Genomic DNA, 14885 nt, shown 5'->3' with positions numbered 1-14885 from the left:
GTAATTGCAATTATAAACTGTGTTAATATAATTAAGTGAGTACGACGTGTATTTCAGAAAGAACTGTGATGTCTCAGTTAGAGAAAGGCCAACCAACATGCCTTATCCATCCGGATGTGACGTCACAAGTACTTTGTCGCGACCACCAGGCTCTCCTGTGTGTACAGTGCTATCTCGATGGTCACAAAACTTGTGATATTATCGACGTTCACGACGTCAAACGCATGTCAGCAGCAGAGGCAGCCAGGGAGGGGATGTTCCTCCGTGCAGAACAGGAACGTGAGCGTCTTGAAACCCAGATGAGTACTGTGCTCGAGCGCCTTCAAGGGAAACTTGACGAAATGAAGGCCGCAAGTCGCCAAGAGATGCAGCGGCAATTGAATGACAGACTGAAGGTCGCGAAGAGGACCAAGCAAAGGTTAGAGGGACTTACAGAGCGTCTGAGAGAAGGTGACGGCCAAATTGATTCAGAGGGGCGGCTTTCACGAGGCGGAAGTGGAGATGACACGCCCCATGTGCGATTCGTCCTCTCTAAACATCTGCAGGACGTTTTGGGCAGCAAAGATCGCCCTTTTGGCGACTTCCACGTTCACCTGCTCGCATCCCGAAAACACCCCGATGTACAAAAAACGTCAAGCCCGTCCCCTAGGCGAACATATAGTAGACAGTATTCACAGAAATGACGGTCAAATCCTCTGCAAGGGACGCCATCATTTTAGAAGGTTTTGGAATAGTGAATGGGGGTAGTTTCCCTTGGACAAAGTTCAGTCTTGATTTCTTACATAGGTTAGACGCTTTTGAACAACACGTCGTAAGTTAATGAATAAAGCTCTAGTATAAGGTTGTATCTGTGTTCAGTATATGACGCCTTCGTAATGAATGATGCAACGCCATTGGTTCAGCACTGGTAACGCAGTGACCCCATATTTTTTTTCATATTTGGTCACATCTTTGAATCGTACCCAAATGGCGTCTATTTTCCTATTCCGATGTATAAATGAACAATTTTCATAAATTGACCAATGTAAACAGGTTGTCGATGTGATATTTACGTTACGGGGATAATAGGTGACCCGGTATGGAACAAACGGGGAAAAGGAAACCATATCGGAAGAAAGCGAGCTTTCTGCACCCCGCATATCCCATATCGCGTTACCTTCTAACATCGTAACTTATAATGTTAACCCGTCGAAGATAAAAAAAACACTTAAGGAAAATATTTAATTTCCCGGAATATTGGCTGCATACGAATTTTACTAAGATGATTCAAAACAAAACCCCCAGAAGAATGTAAATAATATCAATATAATAAATCATCATTGGAGTATCGCAATGTTTAAGTGCTATTTTTCAATACAGAACTGGTTTTATCCCTTAAAAGGTAGCGAAACGCCATGTGCTGCATCATTTATTGTAGGCATCAAAATATTTAACGAACAGGTCTTAAGTCCTTGAGAACATTTGTTTAGACTATAATGATCGAGCTTGGGGGAAGTAAGCTAGTTGACTGTGGCTTGCAATTAAACGCTCTTCTTAAATGTCAACTAGAATATAAATAAATTATCATCATAAAAGTAATATTTGACAAACTAATACATGTAGTACATAATGAACCATAAAATAACTCTTCACACTACGTTCATTTCACATAAAAGAATTTCCTTCTTTATCTATATGGTCAGCACTTGGTCAGCAGTATCCCACTATTTCCATATCGTCAGCTAACTGGTCAGCACATTAACTCGACAAGCATACACGTTTCTAGGCTGTAGGCTGTCAGGCATTCACATTTTAAAACCATTAATCGGAAACTACCATCGTAGATCGACGTAACATTTTGATATCCAACGAATTAATGCGCGCACGGGCGTATCAACCCCAGCGATGTTAGAACTGATGTGGTCAACAACCGCATTTGCTTTACTTATTTGCTCTAATAAATACGGAGATGCGTTATGAATAAGAAGCTGTTAATGTAACTTTGTAATGATTGTTCATAAAATGATGTGCGGTTAAAACAGTGCAAATAAGTTTGAGTAATTACGCAATTAAAATCAAAGAAATCGCCCTTTTTTAATCGTCATGTAGCAAAACGCAATATGAAAGCAGAAAACGCAAATAGTTTCAAAATTAACATTTTAAATGAAAAAAAGCGGGTATCTAGTAACAATACGATCGGATAAAGATAGAATCTGGGTCGTCGGTTTCGACACTCTTACGAACAGGCTGACCAGATAGCAGACAATTTAGAAATAGAGGGAAACTGCTGACCAAGTTGACAAATCTGACTAAATACATACACAAACTCAAATGAAAATATTTTGAAGAGTTTTTTTTATGTTTTGGTATGAGCTCATTTAAAAGTTTGCTGTGGGTTGTTGTTTACGTCTTTTTATATTACTTTAATATTTTTAATAATTCAATGAATGGCCGATCGTTTTGTCAGAACCAAACCGAAGGAAACGGAGACCTCGGCGTATGACTCAAACAACTTACCGTTGATATGCATCTTGCTCAAGGCTCGGACCTGAAATTACTGAGGCAAACTGAGATATCTTCAATACTTTCCGATTCATTCGGCACTACACTCTCTTAAACAGTAGCAGGCCGACAGCCGTTCAACGCTTAAAGCGCTTTGATTTTTAAGAATGTCTCAACACAAGGAGAACCGTATTACGCCAAATAATCGAGTCCAAAAACAATGTGTATGCTATTCTTAACGTTTTTCTAGATATCTTTATCCGTCACAGATGATCTCCCTTACTTTTCTGGAAAAATCGTTTGCGGGGAAATAAATCTTCAATTTTTCAACAATCAGAAATCTCAAGAGCTCGTTTCTGATACCCCTTTGTTTTGTTACAAGTGTCAATGGGATTTCTAGTTTAAGTTTGTTATGACCAATGCAAATCTTAATTTTATTCAATTCATTTATTTGAATTTAACAGGAGGTCAGGGTAATTTTACCGGCCGAAATGGAGTGGACGGGAGAGTAAAGTTTGAGACGATTTCGACATTCACGACAATCGCAACGTTCTGGCATTTGGAACCCCCACGACATTTCCTACTTTGACGACAATCCCGAAATTCACGAATTTTACGACACTCGAAAAAATGAAGACATTTGCACTTTTACAATAATTGCAACATTTTAAATGTTTGAAATTCGTGGCATTTACAACATTCGCGTTATTCGCACATTCCAAAATTTGCGACATTTATAGCATTTTCGATACTCATAACATTGGCAATATTATCGACATCCGTAACATTCAAGACATCAGCGATATTCACAAAATGTGCGACATTCGAAACATTGGCGACATTTACAATGTTCCCGATATTAACATTGGAAACATTCGTATTATTGTCAACGTACACGAGATTTGAACGCGATATTCACAAACATCAGGATATTGAAAATTTTCGAGACATTAAGGACATTCGAAACACTCACGATGCTATTTTACGACATGATAAACAAACAAATATAACAAAACAAAACAAAACAATGAACTAGTAATAATAATAAATGAATATAGTTTTAAATAGGCTACGTAGTGGAAAATTATGTACAAAGCCGTTTCTAATTATTTTCATGCAAACAATTACAAAAAGTGATATGGATAAAATGGACGACATTCGTAATGCTAACGACATCCACGCTGTATGTCGCGGATCCGCGATGATGTTAACGGCATACACGCTATATGTCGCAGATCCGCGATTTTAACGGCATCCACGCTATATGTCGCGGATCCGCGATTTTAACGACACCCACGCTATATGTCGCGGATCCGCGATTTTAACGACACCCACGCTATATGTCGCGGATCCGCGATATTAACGACATCCACGCTATATGTCGCGGATCCGCAATTTTAACGGCACCCACGCTATATGTCGCAGATCCGCGATTTTAACGGCACCCACGCTATATGTCGCGGATCCGCGATTTTAACGACACCCACGCTATATGTCGCGGATCCGCGATATTAACGACATCCACGCTATATGTCGCGGATCCGCGAAATTAACGGCATCCACGCTATATGTCGCGGATCCGCGATATTAACGACTTCCACGCTATATGTCGCGGATCCGCGATATAAACGACACCCACGCTATATGTCGCGGATCCGCGAAATTAACGGCATCCACGCTATATATGTCGCGGATCCGCGATATTAACGACATTCAAGCTATATGTCGTGGATCCGCGAAATTAACGGCATACACGCTTTATGTCGCGGATCCGCGATATAAACGGCATACACGCTATATGTCTCGGATCCGCGATATTAACGACATTCACGCTATATGTCTCGGATCCGCGAAATTAACGACATTCACGCTATATGTCTCGGATCCGCGATATTAACGACATTCACGCTATATGTCGCGGATCCGTGATATGAACGACAAACACGCTATATGTCTCGGATCCGCGATATTAAATGTTATTATAATAAATGTTCCGATGAAGCTGATACGAGATTCATAATGTAATTTGATGAGAATGAATCTGGCCATAGTGGAAGTAAATGATGATGATGATGATGATGATGATGATGATGATGATGATGATGGTGATGATGATGATGATGATGATGATGATGATGATGATGATGATGATGATGATGATGATGATGATGATGATGATAAATGATGATGATGATGATGATGATGATGATGATGATGATGATGATGATGATGATGATGATGATGATGATGATTCCATGATTACCTGTAATAAGTCGACATTGCTTAGACGGACGACGGACAGAGATAACATAATCGAGCTCCAATCTATGGTCGCCTGATAAGGAACAGAGTAAATGTGACCTCTTGAGAAATTCTTTCAAAATGGCGTGGATCACTACTTATATTCTCCATTTATCTTTGGTCATTGTTTTGTTAAAGGTAAATTGTATTTTTCTCTTCGCTTTTTTTGTAACGCATATATGACAGCAAATAAAGTCGCATTTATTATTCAATTACTGTAACATATGATTTCGTTTTAACTACCTTACCAGATATCGTATTATTGCCTTCTCCGCCGTGTTAAGGAGAATTAGTTTCTAGAGTTAATGTAAAAAGGTTTCAGCCCCTATGTATTTGAATGTCACTAGTAGAAACTCGAATTAACCAACGATTTACTTTAACAAATTGTGTTTAGGCGGAGTTCACCCCAACCAGCTTCTACCACTGCAACACCAACAACCATTGTAACAACACCAACTTGTGCTGCTCCTACACAATCGCTCTGGGACGCCGCTCACCGTCCGACCGCCAGGTCCCACCAGACTGGGACTGGATGGTACACTACTGCCTCCCCTGGAAAACGGAAGAGGCGCCCTCGTGCTCCCTCCACCTCCAGTTCTCCCCAGATGCCGAACACTACATAGGACTGTGTCCATGTGGCCCCGGGCTCAGGTGCGAACCCTCAGACGAGCTCGACCCTCACAGCTACCCGCCCTCCAGATACGGGAAATGTGTGACCGTGTAACATGTAACAACCAAAATGTCCCGACCATCATGTTGAAAGTGTAAGACGGGTATCAGAATAAATATGAATCTTGACAAAAACAATGTCTTTAGACTGTATGTGCGCTGCCACCAAATAGGAAAAGAAACCAAAGTTGGCTTATTAAACTACTAGTTCCAAACAATGCTACATTTGAATACGTTTTTATGTTAAATATAACATAAGGTTTATAACATATAGTTGTTTATCGCTTAAAGTGATACTCTGTCATCTGTACTCTCGCTCTGTCATCTGCACATCTGTCAGTTTATCAGTATGTGCCTCGCGTTCTTTTATCTACTTGCCAGTCTGTCTGTCTGTCTGTCTGTCTGTCTGTCTGTCTGCACACACGAATGGGTATATATTGGGTACTTATACCTTCATTACTTATAGAAGATCAAATTTATTGGGTAGCCCTTGTTGGGTAGGGTTAGTTAGGGTTAGCAGGGCTTTAGTGGGTATATTTTTATAATGGGAGTGATGGTAAAGTACCTTACAAAGGTCGATATATGGGAGTCCGTCCGTCCGTCCGTCTGCCATATGTTAGCATAAACATATGTTTAAACTTTAAAACTACGCTTAACTATGAACGTTGTCTTTAAATCAAGACGAAAAAGCGATTGAATTCATATCTATTAAATTAAATGGAAACACTTTCATACAAAGTTTCTGCAACTATCACACTATGGTTCTAAATGACATATACAACATTTAATATTAAACCTGATCTTAAAATAGTGTGTCCACTTTGATTTCACGTACCAAATAAACGACTTTGTGTGTGTTGTCACTCCGGTTGCTATGGGTGCCGTATAGTCTTGTGCGAAGAATCAAAAGCAGCTTTTCCCAGCGTCATTATTCGACCTGACAATATTTCACTGATACTTGGTGACAGGTCAAACCTTGCCACTATATCTCCCGAAAAGTCTTTCTTCAAATGCCTCAATGTTAATGCCGCCTGCTTTTCCTGATCCCTGTATTTCTGGAGGTCCTTCCCGGAAATATCAGCCCCGGTTTTGTCGGCTACAAGTAGGGCGTCAATACTCGCCTGCAATGTAGATTTCAGTTTTCCAAGCGCGTCTCTCTCCTTACGGACTTCTGGCATTGCTAGACGGCGTTCGATGTCGCCGGCCATGGCAGCAACGCTCTGATCCTTCATTAAGGTCAGTTTCTCTTTCAGGCGCTCGAGAGCTGTCTCCATGGCGAGCTCAACGTTCCCACCTTCCTTTTCTAGGCGTTGTTCCGCATCCTCCTTCTGCGCGAGCCGCCGTGTGGCCATCTGGGTGAGGACGAGACGCTGTATGCGTGCGCGGTCCAACCGCGAAGTCAACTTCCGGAGATCGACCACAGAGCACGTGCCCTCCTCTAGATGGCGCTTCTCGATAAGACACTGGATGCACAGGAAGGTGCCGTGCGAGTTGCATAGCGCATGAGCGTCGTCAGGTTTGTGCGCCTCCGAACCCTCGCATTGTGGCCGCATGCTCGCTCTTTCAGACATGATCTGTGCCGCTTACCTAAAATACATGTATACCAAAAGAGTGTGCTAAGTGAAAGAAAGGAAATAGCAAAAACGAACAAGGAACTTTCAAAATATACATACGATTTGATAGTATTAGGATATTTACTCTTAGAAAGGAACATATATAAAACACTTTTTGACTTACTGTTTTCTAATTTTGTCTAGTCCTAGTAATTTTTTGTAAAGTAAATCGAATTCATACAGATTCTATGAAATCAAAGAAAGAAATTCATCATTTAATTCCAATTGAACAACGTCGAAAAAGTGGTAATTTTTATAGCTTTGTTATAATATAAGACCATACACACCGGAATTAAAGATCTAATATACAAGAAATATAGACAAAACACACAATTGTGTTAATACTCGACGAATAACAAAACTGTCCTTTTATTAACAGATGGAACTTACCCCTACACTCAATCCTCTAATTTGGCGTTGCGTTGACTCTGATGAAGTGGCAACATGTCAATTAAATATTGCATTGAGCTCTTCAATGAAGATTTTGAGATAATAATGGAGACAATTAATGATTCAATCATCATGAGTGTACTAACTTGTAATATTTGGATTATGCACACATTGATTGAGATAGTTGCGTTCATATAAATGTGCAAGCTAAAGACTTTCTGGATAAAATAATATATCAGAACTACAGGTATTTACGCGATTTTGTCTACATGTACTTGTAAAGTAAAAAAGAGCAAAATAACCCGCTACGTTTGAAATAAAACGATGTTTTTATGCATCATCCAGAGATGTCGTACTAGTAATTGCAATTATAAACTGTGTTAATATAATTAAGTGAGTACGACGTGTATTTCAGAAAGAACTGTGATGTCTCAGTTAGATAAAGGCCAACCAACATGCCTTATCCATCCGGATGTGACGTCACAAGTACTTTGTCGCGACCACCAGGCTCTCCTGTGTGTACAGTGCTATCTCGATGGTCACAAAACTTGTGATATTATCGACGTTCACGACGTCAAACGCATGGGGTCACGGTATGGACGTCTGGCGTGTGAATTGATCGTTATGAAAGAACGAGTGTCAGCAGCAGAGGCAGCCAGGGAGGGGATGTTCCTCCGTGCAGAACAGGAACGTGAGCGTCTTGAAACCCAGATGAGTACTGTGCTCCAGCGCCTGCAAGGGAAACTTGACGAAATGAAGGCCGCAAGTCGCCAAGAGATGCAGCGGCAATTGAATGACAGACTGAAGGTCGCGAAGAGGACCAAGCAAAGGTTAGAGGGACTTACAGAGCGTCTGAGAGAAGGTGACGGCCAAATTGATTCAGAGGGGCGGCTTTCACGAGGCGGAAGTGGAGATGACACGCCCCATGTGCGATTCGTCCTCTCTAAACATCTGCAGGACGTTTTGGGCAGCAAAGATCGCCCTTTTGGCGACTTCCACGTTCACCTGCTCGCATCCCGAAAACACCCCGATGTACAAAAAACGTCAAGCCCGTCCCCTAGGCGAACATATAGTAGACAGTATTCACAGAAATGACGGTCAAATCCTCTGCAAGGGACGCCATCATTTTAGAAGGTTTTGGAATAGTGAATGGGGGTAGTTTCCCTTGGACAAAGTTCAGTCTTGATTTCTTACATAGGTTAGACGCTTTTGAACAACACGTCGTAAGTTAATGAATAAAGCTCTAGTATAAGGTTGTATCTGTGTTCAGTATATGACGCCTTCGTAATGAATGATGCAACGCCATTGGTTCAGCACTGGTAACGCAGTGACCCCATATTTTTTTTCATATTTGGTCACATCTTTGAATCGTACCCAAATGGCGTCTATTTTCCTATTCCGATGTATAAATGAACAATTTTCATAAATTGACCAATGTAAACAGGTTGTCGATGTGATATTTACGTTACGGGGATAATAGGTGACGCGGTATGGAACAAACGGGGAAAAGGAAACCATATCGGAAGAAAGCGAGCTTTCTGCACCCCGCATATCCCATATCGCGTTACCTTCTAACATCGTAACTTATAATGTTAACCCGTCGAAGATAAAAAAAAAAAACACTTAAGGAAAATATTTAATTTCCCGGAATATTGGCTGCATACGAATTTTACTAAGATAATTCAAAACAAAACCCCCAGAAGAATGTAAATAATATCAATATAATAAATCATCATTGGAGTATCGCAATGTTTAAGTGCTATTTTTCAATACAGATCTGGTTTTATCCCTTAAAAGGTAGCGAAACGCCATGTGCTGCATCATTTATTGTAGGCATCAAAATATTTAACGAACAGGTCTTAAGTCCTTGAGAACATTTGTTTAGACTATAATGATCGAGCTTGGGGGAAGTAAGCTAGTTGACTGTGGCTTGCAATTATACGCTCTTCTTAAATGTCAACTAGAATATAAATAAATTATCATCATAAAAGTAATATTTGACAAACTAATACATGTAGTACATAATGAACCATAAAATAACTCTTCACACTACGTTCATTTCACATAAAAGAATTTCCTTCTTTATCTATATGGTCAGCACTTGGTCAGCAGTATCCCACTATTTCCATATCGTCAGCTAACTGGTCAGCACATTAACTCGACAAGCATACACGTTTCTAGGCTGTAGGCTGTCAGGCATTCACATTTTAAAACCATTAATCGGAAACTACCATCGTAGATCGACGTAACATTTTGATATCCAACGAATTAATGCGCGCACGGGCGTATCAACCCCAGCGATGTTAGAACTGATGTGGTCAACAACCGCATTTGCTTTACTTATTTGCTCTAATAAATACGGAGATGCGTTATGAATAAGAAGCTGTTAATGTAACTTTGTAATGATTGTTCATAAAATGATGTGCGGTTAAAACAGTGCAAATAAGTTTGAGTAATTACGCAATTAAAATCAAAGAAATCGCCCTTTTTTAATCGTCATGTAGCAAAACGCAATATGAAAGCAGAAAACGCAAATAGTTTCAAAATTAACATTTTAAATGAAAAAAAAAGCCGTTATCTAGTAACAATACGATCGGATAAAGATAGAATCTGGGTCGTCGGTTTCGACACTCTTACGAACAGGCTGACCAGATAGCAGACAATTTAGAAATAGAGGGAAACTGCTGACCAAGTTGACAAATCTGACTAAATACATACACAAACTCAAATGAAAATATTTTGAAGAGTTTTTTTTATGTTTTGGTATGAGCTCATTTAAAAGTTTGCTGTGGGTTGTTGTTTACGTCTTTTTATATTACTTTAATATTTTTAATAATTCAATGAATGGCCGATCGTTTTGTCAGAACCAAACCGAAGGAAACGGAGACCTCGGCGTATGACTCAAACAACTTACCGTTGATATGCATCTTGCTCAAGGCTCGGACCTGAAATTACTGAGGCAAACTGAGATATCTTCAATACTTTCCGATTCATTCGGCACTACACTCTCTTAAACAGTAGCAGGCCGACAGCCGTTCAACGCTTAAAGCGCTTTGATTTTTAAGAATGTCTCAACACAAGGAGAACCGTATTACGCCAAATAATCGAGTCCAAAAACAATGTGTATGCTATTCTTAACGTTTTTCTAGATATCTTTATCCGTCACAGATGATCTCCCTTACTTTTCTGGAAAAATCGTTTGCGGGGAAATAAATCTTCAATTTTTCAACAATCAGAAATCTCAAGAGCTCGTTTCTGATACCCCTTTGTTTTGTTACAAGGGTCAATGGGATTTCTAGTTTAAGTTTGTTATGACCAATGCAAATCTTAATTTTATTCAATTCATTTATTTGAATTTAACAGGAGGTCAGGGTAATTTTACCGGCCGAAATGGAGTGGACGGGAGAGTAAAGTTTGAGACGATTTCGACATTCACGACAATCGCAACGTTCTGGCATTTGGAACCCCCACGACATTTCCTACTTTGACGACAATCCCGAAATTCACGAATTTTACGACACTCGAAAAAATGAAGACATTTGCACTTTTACAATAATTGCAACATTTTAAATTTTTGAAATTCGTGGCATTTACAACATTCGCGTTATTCACGACATTCCAAAATTTGCGACATTTAAAGCATTTTCGATACTCATAACATTGGCAATATTATCGACATCCGTAACATTCAAGACATCAGCGATATTCACAAAATGTGCGACATTCGGAACATTGGCGACATTTACAATGTTCCCGATATTAACATTGGAAACATTCGTATTATTGTCAACGTACACGAGATTTGAACGCGATATTCACAAACATCAGGATATTGAAAATTTTCGAGACATTAAGGACATTCGAAACACTCACGATGCTATTTTACGACATGATAAACAAACAAATATAACAAAACAAAACAAAACAATGAACTAGTAATAATAATAAATGAATATAGTTTTAAATAGGCTACGTAGTGGAAAATTATGTACAAAGCCGTTTCTAATTATTTTCATGCAAACAATTACAAAAAGTGATATGGATAAAATGGACGACATTCGTAATGCTAACGACATCCACGCTGTATGTCGCGGATCCGCGATGATGTTAACGGCATACACGCTATATGTCGCAGATCCGCGATTTTAACGGCATCCACGCTATATATCGCGGATCCGCGATTTTAACGACACCCACGCTATATGTCGCGGATCCGCGATTTTAACGACACCCACGCTATATGTCGCGGATCCGCGATTTTAACGACACCCACGCTATATGTCGCGGATCCGCGATATTAACGGCATCCACGCTATATGTCGCGGATCCGCGAAATTGACGGCATCCACGCTATATGTCGCGGATCCGAGATATTAACGGCATCCACGCTATATGTCGCGGATCCGCGATATTAACGGCACCCACGCTATATGTCGCGGATCCGCGATATTAACGGCACCCACGCTATATGTCGCGGATCCGCGATATTAACGGCATCCACGCTATATGTCGCGGATCCGCGATATTAACGGCATCCACGCTATATGTCGCGGATCCGCGATATTAACGGCATCCACGCTATATGTCGCGGATCCGCGATATTAACGACATCCACGCTATATGTCGCGGATCCGCGATATTAACGACATCCACGCTATATGTCGCGGATCCGCGATATTAACGACATCCACGCTATATGTCGCGGATCCGCGATATTAACGACATCCACGCTATATGTCGCGGATCCGCGATATTAACGACATCCACGCTATATGTCGCGGATCCGCGATATTAACGACACCCACGCTATATGTCGCGGATCCGCGAAATTAACGGCATCCACGCTATATGTCGCGGATCCGCGAAATTAACGGCATCCACGCTATATGTCTCGGATCCGCGATATTAACGGCATCCACGCTATATGTCGCGGATCCGCGATATTAACGGCATCCACGCTATATGTCGCGGATCCGCGAAATTAACGGCATCCACGCTATATGTCGCGGATCCGCGAAATTAACGGCATCCACGCTATATGTCGCGGATCCGCGATATTAACGGCATCCACGCTATATGTCGCGGATCCGCGATTTTAACGACACCCACGCTATATGTCTCGGATCCGCGATATTAAATGTTATTATAATAAATGTTCCGATGAAGCTGATACGAGATTCATAATGTAATTTGATGAGAATGAATCTGGCCATAGTGGAAGTAAATGATGATGATGATGATGATGATGATGATGATGATGATGATGATGATGATGATGATGATGATGATGATGATGATGATGATGGTGATGATGATGATGATAAATGATGATGATGATGATGATGATGATGATGATGATGATGATGATGATGATGATGATGATGATGATGATGATGATGATTTCATGATTACCTGTAATAAGTCGACATTGCTTAGACGGACGACGGACAGAGATAACATAATCGAGCTCCAATCTATGGTCGCCTGATAAGGAACAGAGTAAATGTGACCTCTTGAGAAATTCTTTCAAAATGGCGTGGATCACTACTTATATTCTCCATTTATCTTTGGTCATTGTTTTGTTAAAGGTAAATTGTATTTTTCTCTTCGCTTTTTTGTAACGCATATATGACAGCAAATAAAGTCGCATTTATTATTCAATTACTGTAACATATGATTTCGTTTTAACTACCTTACCAGATATCGTATTATTGCCTTCTCCGCCCTGTTAAGGAGAATTAGTTTCTAGAGTTAATGTAAAAAGGTTTCAGCCCCTATGTATTTGAATGTCACTAGTAGAAACTCGAATTAACCAACGATTTACTTTAACAAATTGTGTTTAGGCGGAGTTCACCCCAACCAGCTTCTACCACTGCAACACCAACAACCATTGTAACAACACCAACTTGTGCTGCTCCTACACACCCGCTCTGGGACGCCGCTCACCGTCCGACCGCCAGGTCCCACCAGACTGGGACGGGATGGTACACTACTGCCTCCCCTGGAAAACGGAAGAGGCGCCCTGGTGCTCCCTCCGCCTCCAGTTCTCCCCAGATGCCGAATACTACACAGGACTGTGTCCATGTGGCCCCGGGCTCAGGTGCGAACCCTCAGACGAGCTCGACCCTCACAGCTACCCGCCCTCCAGATACGGGAAATGTGTGACCGTGTAACATGTAACAACCAAAATGTCCCGACCATCATGTTGAAAGTGTAAGACGGGTATCAGAATAAATATGAATCTTGACAAAAACAATGTCTTTAGACTGTATATGCGCTGCCACCAAATAGGAAAAGAAACCAAAGTTGGCTTATTAAACTACTAGTTCCAAACAATGCTACATTTGAATACGTTTTTATGTTAAATATAACATAAGGTTTATAACATATAGTTGTTTATCGCTTAAAGTGATACTCTTATTCAAAATCAATACATACACAAGTAAAACAAACATACATTTTGAGTGATACACACCCAACTACATACTAAATAATGCACTTATGGGAAATATTACTTACTATTAACAATATGATATCCGTGTATTTAATAGCTGAAAACGCAAACATATTAAATGATTGGTGAATGCTAAAAGATTTACAGTGATTTACTATCGTCGCATAGGGTAGAAATACTGTGTTTTCTGCACCTTTCTTTCAATTTAACTCAGTATCCTTCATAAGAACCATAGTTATTGACATTTATTTATTCTTTTTGGTATATCTAAACAATTGTATTAATTGTTGTTAATATAATTTGGGAGTAAGAGTAAATCTTTAATGTTTGCATAGTTAAACAATACTCACATTTGTTTGTGTTGTATTATACATGTGTAAGTTATTTTTACTATATACGACAACAAGAAATAATAATATGTTATTTATCTTGAAAACATGGAACAGTCACCTTCAAATAAATTACTTTTTAAACCACCTTAATTCGCAAATATTTATTCTTTAGTTAAACAATATTTTATGGAAATATTGACAATTTTCACAAAAATATTTCGTTTATTGAACCAATTATTGAAATTATATGTTTATTTAATTCCTCTCATCATTAATGGCAATGTTGGGGGATATTTGTCGATTATTTTCATATAAATGACAAACAGGTATCAATATTTCCACACACAACCTCTTTTATTGTTAAAGCGAACATCAACAAAAATTATCATGCAATTCAAGTTTGAATGAGTAGGGAAAATAAAGCTCCCTGGTTTACAAGCCGGCCAATTGTCTCTCAGACTTCCACTGTCCGCGTCGACATTGCTGCTTCAGGCTGTTGACACAAAGTACTATCCAGGATTACCAGACAAAAAGCGTTGTGGACTTTCCTATTATGCGGTTGAAGAATTGTTTTTTCAGTTGTATTATGGTCTGAAGTAACCAGTTATGTCAACAAAATGTTACTTAAATTCTCAGCGTCAATAT

General features: G+C 39.9%; 3 protein-coding genes across 3 annotated transcripts; 2 read left to right on the top strand and 1 right to left on the bottom strand.

Moving 5' to 3' along the window:
* Positions 1–6138: 6138 nt before the first annotated feature.
* On the bottom strand, positions 6139–7502 carry LOC128225614 (uncharacterized). The gene is made up of 2 exons (XM_052935508.1): positions 7455–7502; positions 6139–7038 (listed from the first exon to the last, which is right to left on the bottom strand). Exon 2 carries the CDS (start codon positions 7020–7022, stop codon positions 6324–6326), a length of 699 nt encoding a protein of 232 aa, XP_052791468.1. The 5' UTR covers positions 7023–7038; positions 7455–7502; the 3' UTR covers positions 6139–6323.
* Positions 7503–7585: 83 nt separating this feature from the next.
* Positions 7586–8655, top strand: LOC128226572 (uncharacterized). Its single transcript, XM_052936520.1, has 2 exons — positions 7586–7701; positions 7870–8655. The coding sequence occupies exon 2, from the start codon at positions 7881–7883 to the stop codon at positions 8547–8549; it is 669 nt and encodes a 222-aa protein (XP_052792480.1). The 5' UTR covers positions 7586–7701; positions 7870–7880; the 3' UTR covers positions 8550–8655.
* A 4256-nt stretch (positions 8656–12911) lies between these two features.
* LOC128229180 (uncharacterized) lies at positions 12912–14201 on the top strand. The gene is made up of 2 exons (XM_052940908.1): positions 12912–13042; positions 13298–14201. Exons 1-2 carry the CDS (start codon positions 12986–12988, stop codon positions 13625–13627), a joined length of 387 nt encoding a protein of 128 aa, XP_052796868.1. The 5' UTR covers positions 12912–12985; the 3' UTR covers positions 13628–14201.
* The last annotated feature ends 684 nt before the right edge of the window (positions 14202–14885 follow it).

Source organism: Mya arenaria, chromosome 3, assembly GCF_026914265.1.
Source record: "Mya arenaria isolate MELC-2E11 chromosome 3, ASM2691426v1".
NCBI lineage: Eukaryota > Metazoa > Mollusca > Bivalvia > Myida > Myidae > Mya > Mya arenaria.
Note: the sequence above shows the minus strand (reverse complement) of the source record. Positions and strands in the feature narration are given on the sequence as shown.